Below are 22,516 nucleotides of genomic sequence, written 5' to 3'. Positions count from 1 at the left end.
TGTGGCCGCAATTTCCTCTCCTTTCCGGAAGGTGGTGGACACGGCTCGCTCGTTCTTCCTCCTCGACGACTCTATGATGAGCCTGCGAGTGGCGCTCTAGCCTTCCGGCTTCCCTTTCTTTTTCTGCTCTCGCGTATCTTTGACTTCCGCTTCCGGGAAGAAGTTCTTTCTTTCTCTGTGGAGGCGACGTTGACGCTGGCAAGATGGTGAGATGCTTGGATCCAAAGCCATCCGCTTCGGGGGCTAAGGGCAGCGGTTCGGGCGTGGGTCTCAGAGAAGCGGCGACAGACGGCCGACAGGGCTGGGGGGATTTGGTTGGGGAATTGCTGGGTTGTGGAGAGAAGGGAGGTGGAAAAGGCCCGAGGTTGGCAAGGCCAGAATGGGCATGGAGGGGAAGGGTAGACCCTGATTGTGCCTGTCCAAGGAGGCCCTGACGGTAGTGCAGGTCGCGCTTAGGCTATTGTAGGCTGCGCTGTGGTTCAGGTTGCGGGGGTGTTGGCGGAGGGCACGGTGCATATAATGGCATTTACATTCCTGCGTATAGAAAACTAGCTTGTCTGTGGAAAGGTTTCCAACCCAGCCTTCTCGTGCTGATTTTCTGCTGGCGGGGATTTGATTATTTGTAATAACGTCGTGTAAACCTGTCGATTGCCATGTGTACCTCAGAAGAGCAGTTGCTGTGGGATGTGAGAATGCTGTTGTGCTCAAGTCCTGTTTTTTATTTATTTCACAATTTACACTTGAAAAGAACACTGCTGTGAGCTATGTTCCATTGGCCCCTTGTATGCATTTTCGCTAGGTGGGTTTTCCTATTAAGGGGCATCTTACTTTGCCTGACCACATGGTATGCTAATTATCTAGTTAGCAGGATATAATCACATGGCTGCATGCAAAGCTAAGGAGACACACTTACTGCTGTAAAACTTAACTTGTTCTTCTTTGCCAGGTGAACGTCCCCAAAACCCGCAGGACTTACTGCAAAAAGTGTGGGAAGCACCAGCCCCACAAAGTAACCCAGTACAAGAAGGGCAAGGAGTCTTTGTATGCTCAGGGTAAGTTGCAGAAGTGTACATTTTACTCCCAATTTCTTGGAATCACAAAAAGCATGCCTGCAATATTGTAGAAATGGTACATTTTTTTGAAACTTGGGATTGCCATCTGTAAAACGTTATTTGAGCATATATTTCATTAATTTAAGAAAATGCAGGAGGAGTACAGAACATTGTGCCATGTGGGAAATACGGAATCAGCTCATGTTGTGAATACATGAAGTGTTCTACTTCATTAAGTGGATTTTGCTTTTACTTTGCAGTGTTGGCCTTTGTGTGCACAACCCATACAAAATGTGGAGGCGGGGGGGGGATAAGGGAATAAATACAGAGGTTCCCTTAACATTTAAAAATATTCTCCCTGCGTATACCTCATCACACAACACTGTGACAGTAAAGTAGATAAACAACACCTGGTTTGTGAAACCTCAGAACCATAGGGGAGAAAAATAGGCAAGGTAAGCTGTTCGGAGAATGTGTGGCAGCAGGAAACAGTTGCATGTTGTAGGAATACAGATAGCCAACCTACCTCATGGTGAAGTGGGTTGTTCCTGTGTCTTGTAGTGTTTAGGGGGATTGAGTTTCAAGTAGACTTCACTGTTATCTGAAGGATTTAATTTCTTCCCATTAGGAAAGCGGCGATATGATCGCAAGCAGAGTGGCTATGGTGGCCAAACAAAGCCCATCTTCCGCAAAAAGGTGAGCCTAATTGGAAGGCTATGGGAACTTGTATGGTGCAACTTGAAACTGAGTATGCTGGTGTGGAACTGGAGAATTCCTGTTGCGGGTTTATTTCAGGAATTAATATGAATGAATGAATGAATGAATGAATGAATGAATGAATGAATGAAAAATCAGAGCTTCTGGGACTGGATCTTCCTTTTTAGGATCTCAGCTTAATTTTGGTCACTTTTCATTTTCACGGAATACTAATCTGACTGATTGCCTCACCTTTTCACTTTTCTGCTTCCCTTTCTGCCTTGCCTTGTAAGTAGGTGTAGGGAAGGTAGGGGACAAATGTTGAGATAGGCCTTTGTCAGGGCCTGAATAGACTTTCTTTTCTGTTTCAGGCAAAGACCACAAAGAAGATCGTGCTGAGACTGGAATGTGTGGAGCCCAATTGCAGGTCAAAGAGGATGCTGGCCATTAAGAGGTGCAAGCACTTCGAGTTGGGAGGAGACAAGAAGAGAAAGGTACAATCCTTTGCTAAGTCATGTTCTGTGCAATGCTGGCCCCATCCTTTAGTGTCCAAAGTGATGCTGCCTGTCTTGCTAATTGTGGGTGTTTGTTGTGACAGTGAGAGATAATAGCTGTCCTTTGGACCATTAGATTGATTGTAAAAGTGGGTTTGATATAGTGTTATGACAGAAAAGAGTTGGAGGAATAAATAAGTGAAAACAAATCAGGATATGTACACCTTTCTCATGCACCTATCTTGTTTTAGGGCTTTTTGTAGGAGTGCAGTGGATTCAAATAATATGAAAAACTATACTTTTCAGGGTGCCTTATATGGGACCCACAATCATACACGTTTAAAATCATTTTCTAGGTTTATCTTTAGTCTTTGGGAGTGGTCCTGGTCAGCTGAAAGCAAGTGCTAAGCCTCTTTTGCAAATGGGGGGGGGGGGGAATCTACAGAATTAAAAATGGTTTCGGGTGCTGTTGGCTAGATACTCAGTCTGGTTTTTTTATTTCCCCTTACAGGGCCAGGTTATCCAGTTCTAGGCTGCTGTGGAACCCATTGTTGGTTGATGTATGAAATGTAATAAAAGTCCTATTGGATCACCCTAATATGTGTCATAGCCATTTTTGTTTACTAGTGTGAGCTTATCTCATTTTATCCCTGTGACAAAGCGGGTCTGTGGCCCAAGATAGCATTCCTTGACCCCCTTGGTTGCCCAGCTGCAACACACTAACCCTGCAAGTTTACCAGTGGATCTTACTTTTCAGTATTTGCTGTCACCACCATTCCAGTCCCTGATGGGAGGGAACCTAGGGTACACAAAAACAACTGCTTTTAAAAGTTCTGAGCCAGTGCCCCAGCACTACTCTGTTCAACCCACAGCTTTGTGATTTACTCAGAATGTAGCATCAGCCCATTCTCTCTCAAACATACACACCAGAGAAGAGTGCGCTGGGCACTTACAACTTCAGTCCTAAACTCCCAGTAGACTAAATACCAAAGGTCTACGCGCATGGAGATTATAAAACCCTGAGACTGGCAAATGATGTTTAAGCAGCCAAATTAAGAAACTATTAGGAATAAAGAGAGGGGAAAGCAGGTAGGTTAAAACAGAATACCAAAAAAATAGAGTACTGTGGCTCAGACTGAAGTAAAGGACCCCTGACAATGACTCTGGGATTGCGGCGCTCATCTTGTTTTACAGGCTGAGGGAGCTGGCGTTCGTCCGCAGACAGATTTTCCGGGTCATGTGGCCAGCATGACTAAGCCATTTCTGGCACAACAGAACACTGAAAACGCCATTTACCTTCCCACCAGAGTGGTACAAGTGGTATCTACTTGCACTTTTTGGCATGCTTTCAAACTGCTAGGTTGGCAGGAGTTGGGACCGAGCAACAGGAGCTCAGCCTGTCCTGGGGATTCGAACCACTGACCTTCTGATCTAATCAAACCCTATTCACTACACTTAAGATTTACTCACAAAGAATCAGCATGACTGGTCCACTTCATAGAAGATCCTGATGTGAAGAGGACAAGGCTGCAAAAGCAGATTAGCTTTTAAAAGGCTCTTTTTGGTCAGGTATCTCACCTCAGATAAGGCCCCCTTAAGTAACATTTTTACATGTGAAGGGGCTTGGCAGGAGATACAGTCAATTTGGCTGTTCACGATCCCTACAAAACGAAACATTGACATCAGAACAAAGGTTGGGTCAAGCATACAAAAATACCAGATTGTTCGAACATCTGTGGATGAAGAACATGATGGGGTAGGAGAGCTGGAAAAAATGTCAATATCTTTCACATCCGGCAAACAATGTGCTCTCTTGGTTTCAGAGAATACATGGGTAGGTAAGCCAAAAGCCCAGGACACCAGTTTTCACAGCCCTCTAGCAGCCATGGTGGCTCGTTTACCAGAAGGAATGTATTTAGTGTTAACCCTGGAAGTATATACTTGATTCTGACCAAACTCAGCCTCCTGGTGTATATTTTGCTCTAGGAGGCTGAGTTTAGTCAGAATTGAGTATACAGATGTGGATATTTTTCAGCTCTCATGCCCAACTATGAGGCTTGCTGAAGAAAGCAGGGGCGTGTTTTCATTATATTGTGCTGCTATGTGTAGGACATGGCTGCCTTTGCCTCTTGGCATTTATCTTTTATTTCCTTTTTGTCATTCTGTTTTCTCTGCTACAGATAGGTAGCCGTGTTGGTCTGCCATAGTCAAAACAAAAAAAATTCCTTCCAGTAGCACCTTAAAGACCAACTAAGTCAGTTCTTGGTATGAGCTTTCGTGTGCATGCACACTTCTTCAGATACACTGAGTGTATCTGAAGAAGTGTGCATGCACACGAAAGTTCATACCAAGAACTGACTTAGTTGGTCTTTAAGGTGCTACTGGAAGGAATTTTTTTTGTTTTCTCTGCAACATTTTATACAGGCAGCCTAGGGCCAAACCCTGCTTTCTCTGTTCCCCTTTCCCACTCATTCAATATTTACCCATGTCTAGCCTTTTCCCCCACTTGCACATTCCTTTTGGGGAAAACATTGTAAGCCAGTTCACTGACATAACATATTTCTCTGGGACTACTTTCATTGCTGGGACTCTCTGTTGGAAGATAAGCAGGTATGTTGCTTTTTCAGGTCTTGAAGCAATTGGGAATATGGAAAGTAATGTACCGTACAGGGATGAAAGCTATTTTCCATGCGTGTCTCGCTTCAGTCTCTAGCAGAGACTTCGTAATTTGTGCAGTGATTAGGGCAGCTTTTCTCAGCTTCTGGTCCTCAGATGTTGGACTATAACTCCCATCACCCCAAGCCAGAAGGACCAATGGTTAGGGGATGATGAGAGTTGTAGTCCAACACTGTAAACCCCCAAGAGTTCAAAGGCATATGCAGGATATGCCTTCACTAAACTCCCATAATCACTTCTAACTATATTCTCAGTCTTTTTTCTTTAGAATGCTTAAATTTTGAGATTTTTGCACCTTTATTTGTTAAAAATTTAGAAACAAACATTTAAGTTTCAAGAAATCATAAGCAAATTTTAGTTTCTTGCTTCATTGTATTTGGCCAGAACAACTGACCTGATTTTTCCCATTGTGTTCCTTTAACCAATAAGCAGCAAATGGAATATAACACGAAAACCCCAATAGCTTGATCATGTGGATTTTTAATTCACTTCCATTATCCCTTGCCAGCAATAGGGATTTAGTTCATGGCAAAAAGACAGCAAAGATTCATTGAAAACATTTTGCCAGTATCTCTTGTACAATCACATTGTATGGATCACTTTAGTGAAGCAGTGAGGCTTAGTGGTATGAAAAGTCCATGATGACTTCAAACTTACTGGTAGCAACACAGCTGAGATTTCCCCTAGATTTACTGATAAGACTGCTTTCCCCCCATACAACGTGGCTTACACAACAAACAAAACCCACAGGCAAAAATAGAAGTTCAATAAATAGGCATAGTACAATTTATTCAAAAGTGTCCTGCTGAAACAGGCTTTCAGAAAAGTGCCTGAGGTACAACGGGGTGTTCATGTTGTAATCTCACCTGTGCTATAATTATCTTTAGGTAGTGGGGGGAGAGGGCTAAAAGTAACAAAGTTGTGTATATTGTGGTTTGAGTAAGCTGGAGGAATAGGTGACTGCCCACAGGAGTTACTGGTGTATAACCACAGCCTTTTTCTTAACAACACAACTACATTCATCGTGCTTGGCATCCCCCAGAGGTAGAAGAAGAAAACATGGTGTTGACACCGTGTTTGGCAAAGCGCAATAAGGCATAGACTGCTATCTCCAGCTTACTTGTCCAGAAATGCAGGTTCTTACACTGTAAGGAAATTTAGAAGTCACTGCAGGATTAGGAATGTGGCACTGAACTAAGGAGTTGATGTTGTAGCAACCTTTCCCAGACATGTAGGAAGGTTACCTGCTTCTGCCTAAAAGTCCTCCTTGGGAGAAAAAAATGAGGGGGGAAAGAATATGCTATGTTACAAGAACTCTGGAAAGCGCTTGTTTCCATTATCAAACAGTTTTTCCTCAGTCACCACCATCTTCAGCAGCACTGTGCCAGTTGGGTTCACCACCACCTTCAAGGGTGAAACCCAGTTGTGCAGCCCCAAATCCTCGCTGGTGGGAAGGATCTGCTGGATGGAGCAGGCAGGGTTACAAGCTAAGCCACTGCCAAGGAAGGCAGTAGAGAATACAAAAGCCTGTGGTCCACCAATCTCCTGACGGTTCAGCACAGCTATGGCAAAGGCTCCGCCCGACAGAGGCCGCTCCCACAGCTCAAAGTGGTTTTCCTGGAAAGACACAACATCCATTACCAGCTGCAGTAACAATCACCGGGGATGGGGAAGCTGTGGCCCTCCAGATATTGGGCTGCCAACTCCCATTGGCCACAGCCAACCAGCCCAATAGGCAGGGGTGATGGGAGCTGTATCAGCATCTGTAAGGGCACAGGCTCCCCATCCCTGCTCTCTAGAGTGCTTTTTCTGTTAACGTACAAAACTGTTTACAAACAAACAACAAAGATGACAAGTAAAGTTTACGAAACTTTATATGGTGAACCCTTAAAAAACAACTAAAAGGGCTTCAAGGACAGAATGATAAAAGATCGTGTTGGGGACTCTTTGCCCAAGGGTGTTCCATAAACAAGGGGCCACCACCGACAAGGCTGTCTCTATATTCCTCTAGCAGGAGCACCAGAAGGCCTCCAATGGAGATCTTAAGATTTCAGCAGGTTCATGCTGGAGGAAGCAATCCTGTGATAACCCTGATCCAATGTTATTTATTGCTCTAAAGCAGAGCGAGGAACCTCTTGCTCTCCAGATGTTTCCCGACTGCACTCAGGATATTTATCTATCTATTCAAAATGGGAAACTTCGTTTAAATTTGGAGCAGGGAATTTTGGATGCAGGGGCCAAATGAAAAGCTCCAGGCCTCTTTATCTGTGTCTTTCCAGTCCTGTTCCATGCTTTCGTTGAGTGGCACTGTCCAGCTGTAACCATCTTGGAACTGTGATGCTGCCTTTCGCTTGCCTGGATGGAAAGGTTGTGAGTGGGTGTATGTGTGAATAAACTTGGGAATTTTGCACAGAATGCAGCCTTCAGGTTTCCCCTAACTGAATGTGGCCCTCAAGCTGAAAAGGACCCCTCACCTCTTATTTAAATGGGTCATCTAAGGAAGGGAGAAAGATGGCTTGCTTAAAAGCCATCACATCAGAGGCAATTTGAAAGGAGTCTTCCTAGCTCACACTCTTAATGCTGCAAAACACTGGCTCTTAAGAAACATAAAATGCACTTCCTTAAAAGAACTGCCTATTAAAAGGATGAGGAAGCTGGTGGTGTGAAAGACCTCTGCCCAAGTTCCTCTACTTCCAGTCCAGAGGAGACAATACTAGGCTCAACGAATTAACAATATCACCTGCTGCTGGTGCCTGTTCGAAGCGGCCAGGGAGGGAAAGCAGAAAGCCCTACAAACAGGATCTGGAGCCAAAGCCAGATGACAGGGAGAGCTAACTAATTCGTTTGTAGAATGTGAATAACTGCTTGAATGTAGGGGAGGAAATCTTAAAAAGTAATGAATTTTACAATAGCAGTACTGGGGCTACAGAGAAGGAAGCTGACAGCAAGTCCACCAGGTATTGCTGTAGGTAAGTAGGCAGGCAGGTGAGGCCTAACTGAGGTTGGTGGGGCTGCATCCCATTTGTATTTGGAACATGATCTGGATGAGTACAGCCTTTCAACTTCATCTAAAGCAATTTCACAAACTTTGGGTCGCCGGCTGTTTTTGGACTACAACTCCCATCATCCCTAGCTAGCAGGACCAGTGGTCAGGGATGATGGGAACTGTAGTCCAAAACAAGGCTGGCAGCTCAAGTTTGGGAAGTTTGGAAAACAAGGCTAAAGACATCAAGACTGAGAACAGGAGAGTCCGACCTGGTGGAATGCTCTGTCCCATGAGACCAGGGCCCTGCAGGATTTAACTTCCTTCTGCAGGGCCTCTAAGACAGAGCTCTTCCGCCTGGCTTTCAATTTGAACTTAGCCTGATCTTTTATTCCTCTTCCTTCCTTCCCTCCCCCTCCACTTTTTATGAAGATTACCCGCTCTGGGATCCCACAGCTAATTCTCCCCTGGTCTCCTCGCTGGCCCAAATAGGACTAATTTAGCCAGCTATCACTGGTGATAATCTAATGTTTATTGGATGGATTTCCTCCCTAAATTGATTTTTGAATTCTGAATTTATTGTTATTCGTGTTTTATACTGTATTTTATGCTGTTTTTGGTTGCATCAATTGAGTGTTTTAAAATTTGTTGTTAGCCGCCCTGAGCCCAGTTTTCTGAACCGGGAAGGGCGGGGTATAAATAAATTTTATTATTATTATTATTATTATTATTATTATTATTATTATTATTATTATTAAAACCACCTTGCTTCAAAACTTTCCTCCTCCTACTCTCCACACACCTTTTCCCCATGGCATTCTTACCTTGGTAATTCGATATCCTTGCTTGCCCAGTGAATCCTGGTTGATGGCTATCACTTCTTTGTTTTGGAGAAGAGCCTTGGCCTGTGGGCTAATCTGACGCAGGTCATTGGACATGAGAAGTGGAGCCGCCATGATGGCCCAGAGTGCCAGTTGAGTTACTTGCTGATCCCAGCTCAGCCCAAAATTTCCAATCACCAGCTGGCATAGGGAGGGTGGTAGAGGAGAATTACCATATTGAAGGGGGTTACAACTTTTAGGTATCAGGATGGGAACTAAGAAAGGGAACTAGGCTGGTGATTAGCCGCTGGAGGCCGCAGGGCCAAATCCAGCCCTTAATTATCACCAGATACGTCCACTCCTACAGCTCAGCTCATGTTATTTGCGCAGAAAAGGTTCAATCCCAGGCATTCCCAGTTAAGAAGACGAGAGGAAAGGTTTCAGGAAAAGCCTGTGTCTGCCTGAAGCCCTGAAGAGATGCTGCCCGTCTGTGTAGACAATTCTGGGTTAGATGAGCAAACAGCCTGACTCAGTGTAATGGTCTCTGGCAAATACTACCTCATCAGAAGGTCTGCTCCACACAGTGTAGAAATAAGGCCTTTACAGTGGTACCTCGGGTTACAAACACTTCAGGTTACAGACGACGCTAACTCGGAAGTTAAGTTGTGGGTGAACATATCAGACGACACAGTGATTCTTCAAACAGCTCTTCTTTATTCAGAGAACAGAAGAGAACTGAACTGAAGGGCTCAGTCAGCCTGCTTATATAGAGCTCCAGTACCACATTACTGTAACAACTTTATAAAACTATCCAATCACTGAACGTCACTTTCATTTCTTCATTTGCATAACTATCTACAGTATCCATCCAATCACTGAACGTCACTTTCGATCCTTCATTTGCATAACTATCTACAGTATCCATCCAATCACTGAACGTCACTTTCGATCCTTCATTTGCATAACTATCTACAGTATCCATCCAATCACTGAACGTCACTTTCAATCCTTCATTTGCATAACTATCTACAGTATCCCCCTGCTGGCCCAGGGTGAGAACTTCAGTACATAACAGAAGTAGTACCTCGGGTTAAGAACTTTACCTCAGGATGAGAACAGAAATCGCGCGGCGGTGGCAGGCCCCATTAGCTAAAGTGGTACCTCAGATTAAGAACGGTTTCAGGTTAAAAACAGACCTCAAGAATGAATAAAGTTCTTAACCCAAGGTACCACTGTTTTGGTAGCACCTACTCTTTGCAATGCCCATTGCAAAGGAAGGCACCATCTCTATTGTTTCCTTGGCTCCTAACGAAGACCTTTTCCAACAAGCCTTTCAAGCGGAGATTGTCACCAAAAGTGAATCCAGCAGAACAGCTTAGGCTAACTTTTATAGCCTGATATCGGTGCGCTTATAATGTGTGGCTCTATCTGCAGTTTACATTTTTAAAGCAATATGGCACCACTATAATAAATATAGAGCCATGGTTTTCCCTGAAGAATCCCGGGAACTGTAGTTTGGTATGGTGCCGGGAGTTGTTATGAAATCCCTCTTTTCGCAGAGCTACATTCCGAGGGTCCCTGAGAAGAAGGACCGGCTCTTAGACCATTTTAGAAGTTGTAGATCTATAAACAGCTAATAAAAAGGAGTTAAAAAAAAAAAATCAGGAAAGGAAGGGTGGAAAGTCAAGAAGAAATTTGTATGCTAAAATAAAAAGGATAAATGTTTTTAAATATTGTTGGAGACTTAATAAAAATGGATCTACAACTTATTTTTTTTATATCAAGTTGTAGATCCATGAGGAGAATAAAAGTATTCTAAGAACTCCCAGAGTCCTTAACAAACTAAAGTACCCAAAATTCTTTGGGGAAGCCATGACTGTTTAAAGTGGTATGATACTGATTTAAATGTATATTGTGATTGGGGCCTGAATTAGGAATCAAACTCTTTATATTCTGCTGCTCTGTATTTTTCTTAGGAAGGCCCTGCACAGGGATGCCATGATATTTTCTCACATGTTCCATTTTTAATGCTTGTTTAATTAATAGCTGAAATAGCCTGAGGGCATCCCAAATGGCTGTAGCCCTTAGGCAGAAATTTTATGGTACAGAGACACTTTGGCCATAAAACGCACTCTATACCACACTGAGTTTTCATGTGGGCCTCATGTAAAAACGTATTTGCAGCCAAGCTCTTGAAAGGAACACAAGGAGCTTATTGTCAATTTATAAACATGAAGAAAACATGCAAATTAATATACAACCTAGAATTGAAGCTAAAGCCATGCAAAGCAGATGTCTGGGCTTGCAGGAAGATTGAGAGTGAATAAATAAAAGGCAGGTACCTGGGGAATACTCAAGGCAAGACTGATGAGCAGGGACTCACCTTCTTCAGCAGCCGGGATTGGATGTGCTTTATATATTTAGCAATCACTTTGCAGTACAACAAGCTATTTTATGCCAGAATCAGTGAACTGGTTCATTGAGTTCAATATTCTCTACAGCAGTGGTTCTCAATTGGTGGGCCACAGAAAACTCACCCAGGGAGTCCGTGGCACCATTCACATAACAAAATATACCATAGATATATCAAAATCTTCAAAAGTAGGGGGTACCATGGCTTGTCTTTTGAAAAACAAGGGGTCCACGGTGCATAGCTAATAGGGACCCACTGCTCTACAGCACTGGTCTTCAGGTTAGTGTGTCAGGACCCACCACGAAGCCATAAGGTGGGTTGCAACTGCAACGCTACCGCCATACAAATAAGGGCAAAAACAGAATTAATAGTAATAATATTTGGGTCCCCAAATGCATATTTGGGTTAAAGGCGGGTCTACAGCCTCCTACCCCAGCCTGATATCATCTGTACATTTTGAGCTACCACTCTCCCAGCCTAGAATGTCTGACAGCAGTTCTCCAGGGTTTCAGACTGAAGCCTCTTCCAGCCCTATCTGGGATTGCTAGAGTTTAAATCTAGGCAGGTTCTTCTCTCCCAGTGAGCTACAGGCCCCTCTCCAGGGCTCAGGAAGGCTGCAAGGGTTTGGATGCTTGAGCAACAGCGTGGAATCTGGATAAGTGACCCAGAAAAAGGTTTTCTTACCATATCCGGGTCATTCCAGGCCCCTGGCCCAGCGGCATCCACAATGCTGTCCTGGTTATAAGAAGTCCAGTCCAATATGTTCTTGACGCTGCCCCAGGCATCGTAGACGTCAGCATAATTCCTCCAGTAATTGCAGTACTGTTTGATCTCTGTGTAGTTGGGCTGGCAGAGGAGTAAAGACAGAGAGAGAAAAGAGGTGGCAACGATTTATTTAAGATATGTGTCATATTTCAGTCCCACTGAGCACTGCGTCAGAATGGAATGGACTGTTTCAGTGGGGGATGTGGCTGGCTTCTACCAGAGACTGTGCAGGGCAGTTGCCAGAACAGGGTTTTGCAGCACTGACTCAACTTGGCTTTAAATAAAGTGTGGGAAGGACCTGGATAGGGCTCCCTCCCTTTTTGCAAGTTCTCCTGAAGTCATTTGCCCCATGAAACTTTTCCCAGGAACATAGGAATCTGCCTTACACAAACCACAGGTCCATGTTGCTCAGCACTGTTTGCATTGCCAGGGTTCCAGGCAGAGTGTCTCTCCCTGGAGAAGCCGGGGGTTGAACCTGGGACCTTCTGCATGCAAACCAGATGCTGTACCTCTGAGCTACGGCCCTTCCCCATAACGCCCCCTTCTTGCCATCTATATATCCCTAAGAGACTAAACATAACACATTCTGAACACAGGAGGAGCTGCTGCAGCAAGAGTGAGGAACCTTTTTCTCTCCGAGAACCACTCCTGACAGCTGGCGTGGTCACCCCACACTCTCCTGCATACAGCAAGCATACATGCACACCAGGACAAAGCCCCCCTTCTCTTGGCTGACCCCTGCAAATCAGCTAAGGAGGGAAGTGTTATCATACCCTCCCATCTCTTCAGATGATTAATCTGGTGAGTTGGGTGTGGAGGATTATAGTCATTCCTGTTGCAATGCGGGAAGATGCTTTTCCCAAGGTGCAGCCTAACATCACAATCAATGGGTTTCACTATTACATAGCCAAACAGGCTCCCAGCACACCAAATATGACTGGTGTGGCAATGACAGTCACCTTTCCTGATTGTTTTATGTACTCATATGCAGATCACAAGCAGAGGTTACTGTGCAGGAATGGGGAACCTGTGAAGACCCTCCAGACATTGTTGGATTCCAACTCACATCAGACCTCAACCAGCCCAGCATGACTCATTGTAAGGGGTGATGGGAGCTGTAGTCCATCAACATTTGGTTACCAGCCTTTGCCCTAGGACAGGTGTGGGGAACCTTTGGTCCTCCAGCTGGTGCTGAATTTCTATTACAGCCCTCAGCAGCCCTGCAAGCATGGCCAACTGTCAGACCTGATGGGTGTTGTAGTCCAGCAATATGCCCCAGGGAAATAGCAAGGTTGCAAAGCGGCCTCTCCTTACCTTCCGAAAGGGTCTCTCATACAGTGGCCACTCGCACGAGAACACAATGTCTCTGCCTGTTTTGTTCAAAGCATGAGACATGTTCTTATAACCTGGTGGCAAAGAGCAGAGACACCCCCCAAGAATTAAAACAAATAACCAAAGCCTGACACTCATCACCAATATCCACCACTCACCTCTCTGCCCCTTTGTAAGCTTATCTTGGGGGGCATCAGGATAGTGCTGGGCGAGTCCTAGAGGGAATTTTTGTCAGGGCACCCTCAATCTTTGTGCCAGCCCTGGTCAAGGCTTTACCACCTACCTAACCTATAAAGGGGGCGCAGGTGGCGCTGTGGGTTAAACCACAGAGCCTAGGACTTGCCAATCAGAAGGTTGGCGGTTCAAATCCCCACGAGGGGGTGAGCTCCCATTGTTCGGTCCCTGCTCCTGCCAACCTAGCAGTTCAAAAGCACATCAAAGTGCAAGTAGATAAATAGGTACCACTCCAGCGGGAAGGTAAACGGCGTTTCCGTGTGCTGCTCTGGTTCGCCGGAAGTGGCTTAGTCATGCTGGCCACATGACCCAGAAGCTATACGCCAGCTCCCTCGGCTAGTAAAGCGAGATGAGCGCCACATCCCCAGAGTCGTCTGCGACTGGACCTAACGGCCAGGGGTCCCTTTACCTTTACTTTTTCTTTCAAAGGTCTTCAATAAGGAAGTCAAAAATGTAAGTTAAAGCCAATGAGGCTCATTTCCTCATTGTAAGTTAAAGCCAATGGGACTCATCAATTCTGGCTCTGGATCAAGGATGGGGAATCTGTGGCCTTTCAGACGTTGCACGCAACTGCCAGCATCCATGACCTTTGACCCAACTACCTGGGACTGACAGGATTTGGGAGTCTCGTAACCTCTGGAGGGCTTGAAGTTCCTCATCCCTGTCATAGTAATTCCAGACACCCACCCTCCAAATCCTAGTCGCCTCCTCTGAACGCACTTAATTGTGTCATTATCTTCCTAAAATGAAGCACCCTGAACAATGCCTTAAGCCCCAAAAAGGAGAGAGCTTTTGGATCAGGAGCTAGGTGGGAAGAGAGAGGGGAGAGTAGAAGTGGCAAAGGTGCTGGTGGCTTATTCCAAGTATAGACAGTTCAGAAAATTTACTGTGAGCTGTTTTGGAAGGGGAGAGAGGAAGGACAAAGTGTGTCACATATTCCTCCTTAAAGCCCTCTCTCCTGCTTCCAGGAAAGTGAACTGGGTGACCCTATCCAAGGTCGAGGTAAATAGTAAATTCCACGCAGGCTAAAAGGTTCGCTCTGACCTCCTGGCAAATCCTGCTCTGGGACATACCTTCTGCCAACAGTTCCAGGGTGCCAAAGTTACAGCCGTCAAACTTCAGCAGGTCCACCCCCCAGCCAGCAAAGGTGTCAGCGTCCAAATCGTAGTAACCGCGGCTGCCAGGAAAACCAGCACATGTCTTGTTCCCGACATCTGCGTAAATGCCCAGCTTCAGCCCCTTGGAGTGGACCTGGATTGCAGGTAATTGAGGGGGGAAACACAGCAAGGTTTCTGGAGTGGAAAGCTTATGTTTTATCAGCATAAATCAAAAGAATTCGGCCTGCTTTTAGTTAATGTGGTGGGGAGAAAATAGGCTAAGAAAAGGTGCACTAGTTTTTCAACAATGGAAGGTATGATGCTACTCTACAAAGGGGTTGACACAGGAAAATGAGACAGGACATGGGAGGGGCTATCCTATCAATGACCACTAGCCAGGAGAGCACAGTAGAGTCTCCATGTCCAGTGGGCCGTCTATCTTTAAATACCAGAATCTGGAGACAAACAACTGCAGGCAGCTGCTGCCTTCATGTTCTGCTTGTGATGTATTGGGCAGCAGGCTGGCTGCTGTTGGAAAGAGGATGCTGGTCTAAATTGACATGCTCAGGTCAATTCTTAGCAATTCCTATGGATGGTTAAATCTAGAGATGGGGAATGCTTTTCTTTGTCACGTTCAGCCCTGCAGTTATACAGCGCTAGGGACACACTGTGAAAGGGGAGCAGGCACAGGAAGTCCTCCCATTTCCATCATCCTTTCCAGCTCCTCGTTTATATGTTCTCATTGACCTCAAGGTGGAAGAAGCTTTGGGGAAAAGGTCAGCAAGAACCCACTTACATAGTCAGCTAGCTTACGAATCCCACTAGGAAAACGGTTTGGATCCGGTTGGAGCCTGCCTTGCTTATCACGAGTTGGAGCCATCCAGCAGTCATCGATACACAAGTACTGGTACCCAACGTCCCTCCATCCATCTGACACCATAAGGTCTGCCATCTGCATGAACAGCTGCTCGCTGAAGAGGGCAAAAAAGGAAAGTCATAAGAAGTTGCCTTCCTCCAGGTCATATAGCCCAACGTCATTGTCTGATTGGCAGAGGCTCTGCAGAAAGTTGTGCAATAGAGGGTCTCTGTCATCACCCTAGGTTTCTGATCCTTTTTAACTGGAGACACCAGGGACTGAGTGAACCTTGGACCCCTCTTGTGTGCAAAAGTGCTCTAGCACTGAGCTAAGGTCCCAAAAGCTGGGTACCAACACTGAGCTGGTAGTGAAGTAGAATCCAATGAGAATCCAATATCATATTGCTTAGTGATGGGGGGGGGGGGAATAGCAAAAGGTCTACTCATATATTCTGCAACCACTTTCCGCCTCTCAGTGTTCCTCCCTTCTTGCTCCCATGCCATGACCACTGCCACTGGACGACCTGTCTCCCCTCCCCTGCCTTCATGCAAACCCAGGACTGCAATGATTCACGACAAATCCTCTAATGGGGCTGCAAAATGACGATCTTACATTTTTGTTATGGAGAGAGAGAGACATTGTACATGCACACAGAAACATACTGATGTTTAGTGGTCTTAAATCTCATGTAGATTATAGATCTGTGGTACTACTTCAGAAATAGAGGCTCCCACAATGGAATGCTCCATGCAAACAAACAGAAACTATCCATACAGAACACTAGCATGTCAAGGAGAAGGGAAGGGTGCTAACCTAGCCCTTTTCCTGAAATACTCACTTTCTACATGCAGGTTTTATTTGTTCTTAAATGAGGGAGCATTCCATCATGGGAGTGGGGTTTCCTATCTGGAGCTTAAAAGTGGTACATCACAGGGACAGGTTGACTACATCAGTTAAAATTAAGACTGACATTTAACCAGAAAAATGTGAAGAACATCTATTTTATATTTGTCTGTACTGAAAATAGAACTACCGTATTTTTTGCACCATAACACTCACTTTTTTCCTCCTAAAAAATAAGGGGAAATGTCTGTACGTGTTATGGAGGGAATGCCTACGGGTGGCATGCCTACGGATTTTCCTCCTCTAAAAACTACGTGCCTGTTATGGTCGGGTGCGTGTTATAGAGCGAAAAATACGGTATTTTCTGCTTCCACTGGCAATCCTGCTCCCCGCCCAAAAACAAACCCACACCTGGAAGGTATTTAATACAAGATAGTATTTAGTGTTTGCAGACTCCCAACCATTCATATTTAAATATTGCTATTACAATAATTATATGCCTGTTGTCTTTGTCCATGGAGTTTTCTTGGCAGGGATACTGGAGTGGCTTGCCGGTTCCTCCTCCAACCACAATAATTTGGTTGGACAGTGTTCTCGAAGCTACAAACATGAGTCTGAACAAACTGTGGGAGGCAGTGGAGGACAGAAGTGCCTGGCGTGCTCTGGTCCATGGGGTCACAAAGAGTCGGACATGACTAAACGACTAAACAACAAATTACAATAATTATGACTGAGAAGTGCCTACAGCCCCACCTATGTGGCTAATGAAACAATACTTCTATGCATTCTGAGCCTTGCAGCAACAGCCTTTAACTGCCTGCAAAACTCATCACCTCTGTGAAGTTATTGGCTCAGCCCCTTACTGTTGTCCCCCAGCTGAAAAGGTTCTTACTCATTTTACTCATATTTTCTGTTGCACAAAGTTTCCTCTTCCCAGCGGGCAAAACTGTAAGTTCTTTGAGATGAGGACCTCTTTTTATATAAAGTGTCCATGTACAAGTCATGGCACTATATAAAAATAAATAATGATGATTTACATACATGGAAAGTTTAGCCAACTGTTTGAATCACAGAATATTCCATGAAATGAGGAACAGCTTATGTTTAGGCTACATAGACCATTAAAGAGGAAACTACAATATCGGCCAGGCCAGTCATAGGATATGTGCAAACTGCACAGCTTGCTTCTTCAAACTGTGTTGACATATTTAGCAGAATGAGGTGGCACAATGAACTTCAGACTGCAGACTGTGTCCCTACATAAAGAATTGCAATCAAAACAAAAGAAACTTCAGCTGAGGTTCAGCTCAGCTGTTCTACTTTTCTCTTCACAGAGAATTTGCTGTTGTTTATCTAGTGGGGAAACAATCTGCAATCTGAACTGATACACACACAGAGACCATTCTACCATTCTGTTTGCAAGCACAGGCCAGGTCCCAGATGGGTCCAGAATATCATAAAGGTAAAGGGACCCCTGACCATTAGGTCCAGTCGTGACCAACTCTGGGGTTGTGGCGCTCATCTTGCTTTATTGGCCGAGGGAGCCGGCGTACAGCTTCCGGGTCATGTGGCCAGCATGACTAAGCAGCTTCTGGCGAACCAGAGCAGCACACAAAAACACCGTTTACCTTCCCCCCAGAGTGGTACCTATTTATCTACTTGCACTTTGACGTGCTTTCGACATGCCCGTAAAACCAGGGCTACAAAAATCCAAGGCAGTCTGTTGCCCAGGCTCCCAGAAATGTAATGCATATGCAACGTATTTTCCCTCTCCTGCAAAGAGAGTTGTCTCCCTCAGCTTCAAGGCTTGCTGTAGTACACAGGAGTTTCAATGTATTTTTGGGGCTCCTGGCTAAATACTTCTACACCAGCATATGCCAGTTTCTGACTGCACTTGGCAAATTGTGAGTTATTGATAGTAGATAAGTCAGAGTTTGCCACTACACACTGGCAATTGTGGACACATTTTCTGATTTTGGAGTTTCAAAGTGTCACATACGGTAATTAATGCACTTGGACTTATCTTGTAACCTTTTCAAGGTCAAAGGCTTTTGTTCCTTTAACAGTTGCAAAGAGGAAGTCAACAGATGAAACCTTCCCCTGCTCCAGATCTGTATGGATGATAAAACTTCATCTGCTGGTTAAAGTGTCTCTTAAAAAGCAAAGGAACCATGCAATGAAAGATGACGACCTTTCATTAAAATGAACAGGGATGAGGAATCTGCAATCCTTCATGGCCAGCATGGACACTGGCTAGGAAAGATGGAAGTTGTAGTCCAATATTACATGGGGCCACAGGTTCCCCAGCCATGGACAATCTTAGCCCACATTAATGGCAACAGATATATGTGGTACACCTTTATATTGGCAAACCTTTCATGAACCTGATGGATTTAACAGAGAGAGTTTTCTCTCTCATGTGTGCGCACACAGGTATAAAGTGCTCTGTGGGTGTGTGTGAGTGTGAGAGAGAGAGACTGTATGTATATATAAGCAATTTACCTTTGTTTATACAAGCATTCACTTTGAAAGGCCACTAAATGTAAAGGGAACAGCTATGATACTTCCATGCAAGTCTCAGCATGTATACAAGCACACCACTTGTGGCACAATCTTTCTAGCTCTGCTAAGCCAGTTTAAAAACTTGTAGCAGGTGATAAGATGACGTTGCCTGAACCCACAAGGTATAATTTAACAACTTGTGAACCCAAATGCAAGCAATGATGTCCTAAGGCCCAAGAGCACCCTGATGCAGCAGCAAACAAACAAACAAACAAACAAACAAACAAACAAAATATTCTAATGCTATTATAGGCTGCATCAACAGAAATACAGTGTCCAGAGATCAAGGGAAGTCATAGTATCACTCTATCCTGCTTTGGTCAGACCACATCTGGAGTACTGTGTCCAACAACATTGACAAGCAGGAATGTGTTCAGAGGAGGGTGACCAGTATGATCAAGGGTCTGGAAACCAAGCCTAATGAGGAATGGTTGAGGAAACTGGAGCCTGGAAAAGAGGCAACTGAGATATGATAGCCATCTTCAAGTATCTGAAGGGCTGTCACATCGAGGGTGGAGCAAGCTTGTTTTCTACTGCTCTGGAGGGTAGGACTTGAACCAATGGCTTCAAGTTACCAGAAAGGAGATTCCGACTCAACCTCAGGAGGAAGTTTGACAGTAGAATGGGAGCTGGCAGACTCTTCGCAGGTTTTCCTTTTTTTAACAGAGATTGGATAGATAGATAGATGGATGGATGATCTAGCTGAGATCCTGCTTTTGTTTTTGAAGAATGAAAACGCAGGCAGCCCTCTTGGCCCAAGATCCCAGGCGCTCACCTGATGCATCGGCTGGGCTCTTCGTCGCAGTCGACCTGGCAGAGGAAGCGCTCCCAGTGCAGCCAGCCCATGGGCGGCGTCCGTGCCAACCCGTTTTCTAGTGCGCCCGCCGGGCAGGACAGCGCCAGCACCAGCAGCAGCAGCAGCACCGGCAGCCCCATTCCACAGCTCCGATCCATTCCCGGCTCCCTCTTGCAGCGTCGCTCCCGAACTTTGGGAGCCAGCCGCGCCGCAAAACTCAGCGTTCAAGCTGAACCGAGGAACACGGCAATCCAGCCAATCGCAGCGCTTCGCTCTCGCCGCTCGGCCAACCAAAGGGCTCTTCGGCGGCCAGCGTGAAATGTTCACCAATCCGCTCCTTAGGAATCCTGGTGGGTGGGGGAATCTTGCAGAAAGAGGAACGAACGGAGGACCCAGGTTGGGTCACGCGGCAGAACGGAGAGGGGCATTAACCCTTTCATTGATGCAACCCTGCCACGCTTAGAATAGCAGCATCGGCGTTTCTATTTGCGTTATTATTACTATTGATAATAATAACATCGTCGTTGTTTGTCGCACAGTTATTATTAGCAGCGCACGTTGTTGTTGTTGATTTGTACATCGCCATTTCTTTTTTCTTCTCCCCCTCTTTCTTTTTCCCTTTCTTTCTTTGGTTTGCTTTTACAGTCACATACCCAACATACAACATAGAAACAAAATTCCAAAGAATCTCCTGGACTTCCCTCCTCTCCTTTGTGGGTCCTATTGCTAATCATTTCCTTCTGCATCTTTTATAATCCAAATCTTTTACCGTTCCATTGTGTCCCAAAATTCACTATTAAACTACAGTACAAGTGTTATTCCAATACTTCGCCATTTCTTTCTGGCTTCCCTTCCCACGGCCACACCGATTTCTAGGTACAGCCCAACTATCTGCCATAGTTAGACTAGATGAGCCTCAGGATCCCTCCCAGCTCTGTTAGTCTATGTAGCATTTAAAATGGGGGGGGGGGAGGGAGGTTGGCTTTTACAACCCAACTTATCACCAAGGGAGCTCATATCCCTTAAGTCCGTTGTCGGCCAGAGAAGAAAGGGTAGAGGCAGAAACCAGTTAAAGGAAAGCAAGGCAGATCTTTATTTTTCTGTTGCAACAGAGTCCCCACCCCACCCCTTTCCTAGGTGGTGAGGGGACCCAGAAAGGTGTGTACCAACTTTTAAAATCTTTAGAAATTGCCCAGCTCCTTAGTCAAACCATCCCAAATCATAATACAATCATCACAGAAAGAGGTGGTCTGAAACAGGGATTTGATAGTATTATGACTGTCTTCTGTCTGCCAGGATACCTGATGATGCTTGCTGATTGTTTTTTCCTGGCCAGCCTGGGCCATTCTTTAGGCATGGCAAATGCCTTGGTTCTTGAATACATTGTTACCCCTACCTTTATTCATACACAGAATATGCTCTTTTGATAGGTCTGATTTTAACAGATACTTGCCAGACTGGTTTGACAGAGAGGTGGCAACAAGTTTATCGCCAGTCTATTGGGAAATGTTTTATCAACAACTTCTTGCCATCCGTAGCATTTCAGCTCAGGTTTTACTGGTAAATGAGATATTTCACCAATAAATTGGTGGATTCATTGAGAAAACAAGGTGAAGTGAAAGCATCCTCTGTAAAAATGCACATCTGGATACTTTGTTACCATTTTGGCAGAGTTATACAGTGATACCTCGGGTTACATACCCCTCAGGTTACATACGCTTCAGGTTACAGAATCCGCTAACCCAGAAATAGTGCTTCAGGTTAAGAACTTTGCTTCAGGATGAGAACAGAAATTATGCAGCAGCGGCGCAGCAGCAGCAGGAGGCCCCATTAGCTAAAGTGGCGCTTCAGGTTAAGAACAGTTTCAGGTTAAGAATGGACCTCCAGAACGAATTAAGTTATTAACCCGAGGTACTACTGTATTGCACTTGCTATTTGCAGAAGGGTTCCTATTGCATTGCCTGTAGTTACACACAGGGGTTTGGGTGTTTTGTGGACATACAAATATGTAGATACACTTAATTTTAATATGTCGTTATTTTTCCATACCAAAACTATACAGACACACTTTACAGACACCAAGTTTCTCTCTACAGCCCACTAAAACAATGAAACACAACTGATCAGGAAGGACACTTGGACAAGCACAACTGAGCGATTTGTACAAGAATGCAGTGGTTGTGGGGCCTAACTATGGTGAACTCCTATATGCAAGTTACTTCTGTAAAAGGACATGATTTTTTGCAATGCACATTTCTAGTATGTTCTAACTGGAAGTATTTGCCTTCCTTTATTGCATGTGCCGCTTCAAATCTGTTTTAAAAGCATTGTTTTTGCTTGTTTGTGTATAAGCCACAAATTCAAAATCTATCAGAAGGAGGGAGAGCTCCTTCCTCAATTTGAGAATCACTTAGGACAGTTCCTATGGTTCTCAGATGTCTGCATAACAGAGACACACTCAGGCATTCAACCCTGAACCGAGAAACTATTTTATGCAACTGGCACCTGCAGAGATCTATCGGTGCACACTGATGTGCTTTTGTCCTGCAGAACCATTTGTATCTATTAATTAGGCCTGCCCTGGCCCTTCTTCCCAGGTTCTTCACGAAGGTGCTGGGTTCACCACCATGCATTTATGTGAAGCCTTGCACAACCCTGTGGAAGCAGCTGCAATGTACTTCTTCACATTTTGGAAAACTAGTCCGGACATCCAGTTTCAGCATGTATGCTATAAAGCATTTCCTTCCTTGGCTATGTAGCTAAGACTGCCCAAGACTTAGAGCTCTTACTTGGAAGTACATCTCTTAGAACTACATGGGATGAGCTTTCAAATAAAAATGCTGAAAAGTGGACCCCTCTCTGGAGATAAACCTGGCCGTTGTGGTGTAATTAACCC

General features: G+C 44.9%; 2 protein-coding genes across 2 annotated transcripts; one reads left to right on the top strand and one right to left on the bottom strand.

Annotated features, from left to right (window-relative positions):
* Positions 1-93: 93 nt before the first annotated feature.
* On the top strand, positions 94-2,840 carry RPL36A (ribosomal protein L36a). Its single transcript, XM_083723156.1, has 5 exons — positions 94-206; positions 947-1,052; positions 1,681-1,748; positions 2,120-2,242; positions 2,754-2,840. Exons 1-5 carry the CDS (start codon positions 204-206, stop codon positions 2,772-2,774), a joined length of 321 nt encoding a protein of 106 aa, XP_083579282.1. The 5' UTR covers positions 94-203; the 3' UTR covers positions 2,775-2,840.
* Positions 2,841-5,378: 2,538 nt separating this feature from the next.
* On the bottom strand, positions 5,379-19,937 carry GLA (galactosidase alpha). The gene is made up of 7 exons (XM_083722997.1): positions 19,600-19,937; positions 15,360-15,534; positions 14,540-14,717; positions 13,215-13,306; positions 11,820-11,981; positions 8,726-8,923; positions 5,379-6,535 (listed from the first exon to the last, which is right to left on the bottom strand). Exons 1-7 carry the CDS (start codon positions 19,776-19,778, stop codon positions 6,224-6,226), a joined length of 1,296 nt encoding a protein of 431 aa, XP_083579123.1. The 5' UTR covers positions 19,779-19,937; the 3' UTR covers positions 5,379-6,223.
* Positions 19,938-22,516: the final 2,579 nt, after the last annotated feature.

The sequence above is a fragment of the Podarcis gaigeae genome, assembly GCF_964106915.1.
Source record: "Podarcis gaigeae genome assembly, chromosome: Z".
NCBI lineage: Eukaryota > Metazoa > Chordata > Lepidosauria > Squamata > Lacertidae > Podarcis > Podarcis gaigeae.
Note: the sequence above shows the minus strand (reverse complement) of the source record. Positions and strands in the feature narration are given on the sequence as shown.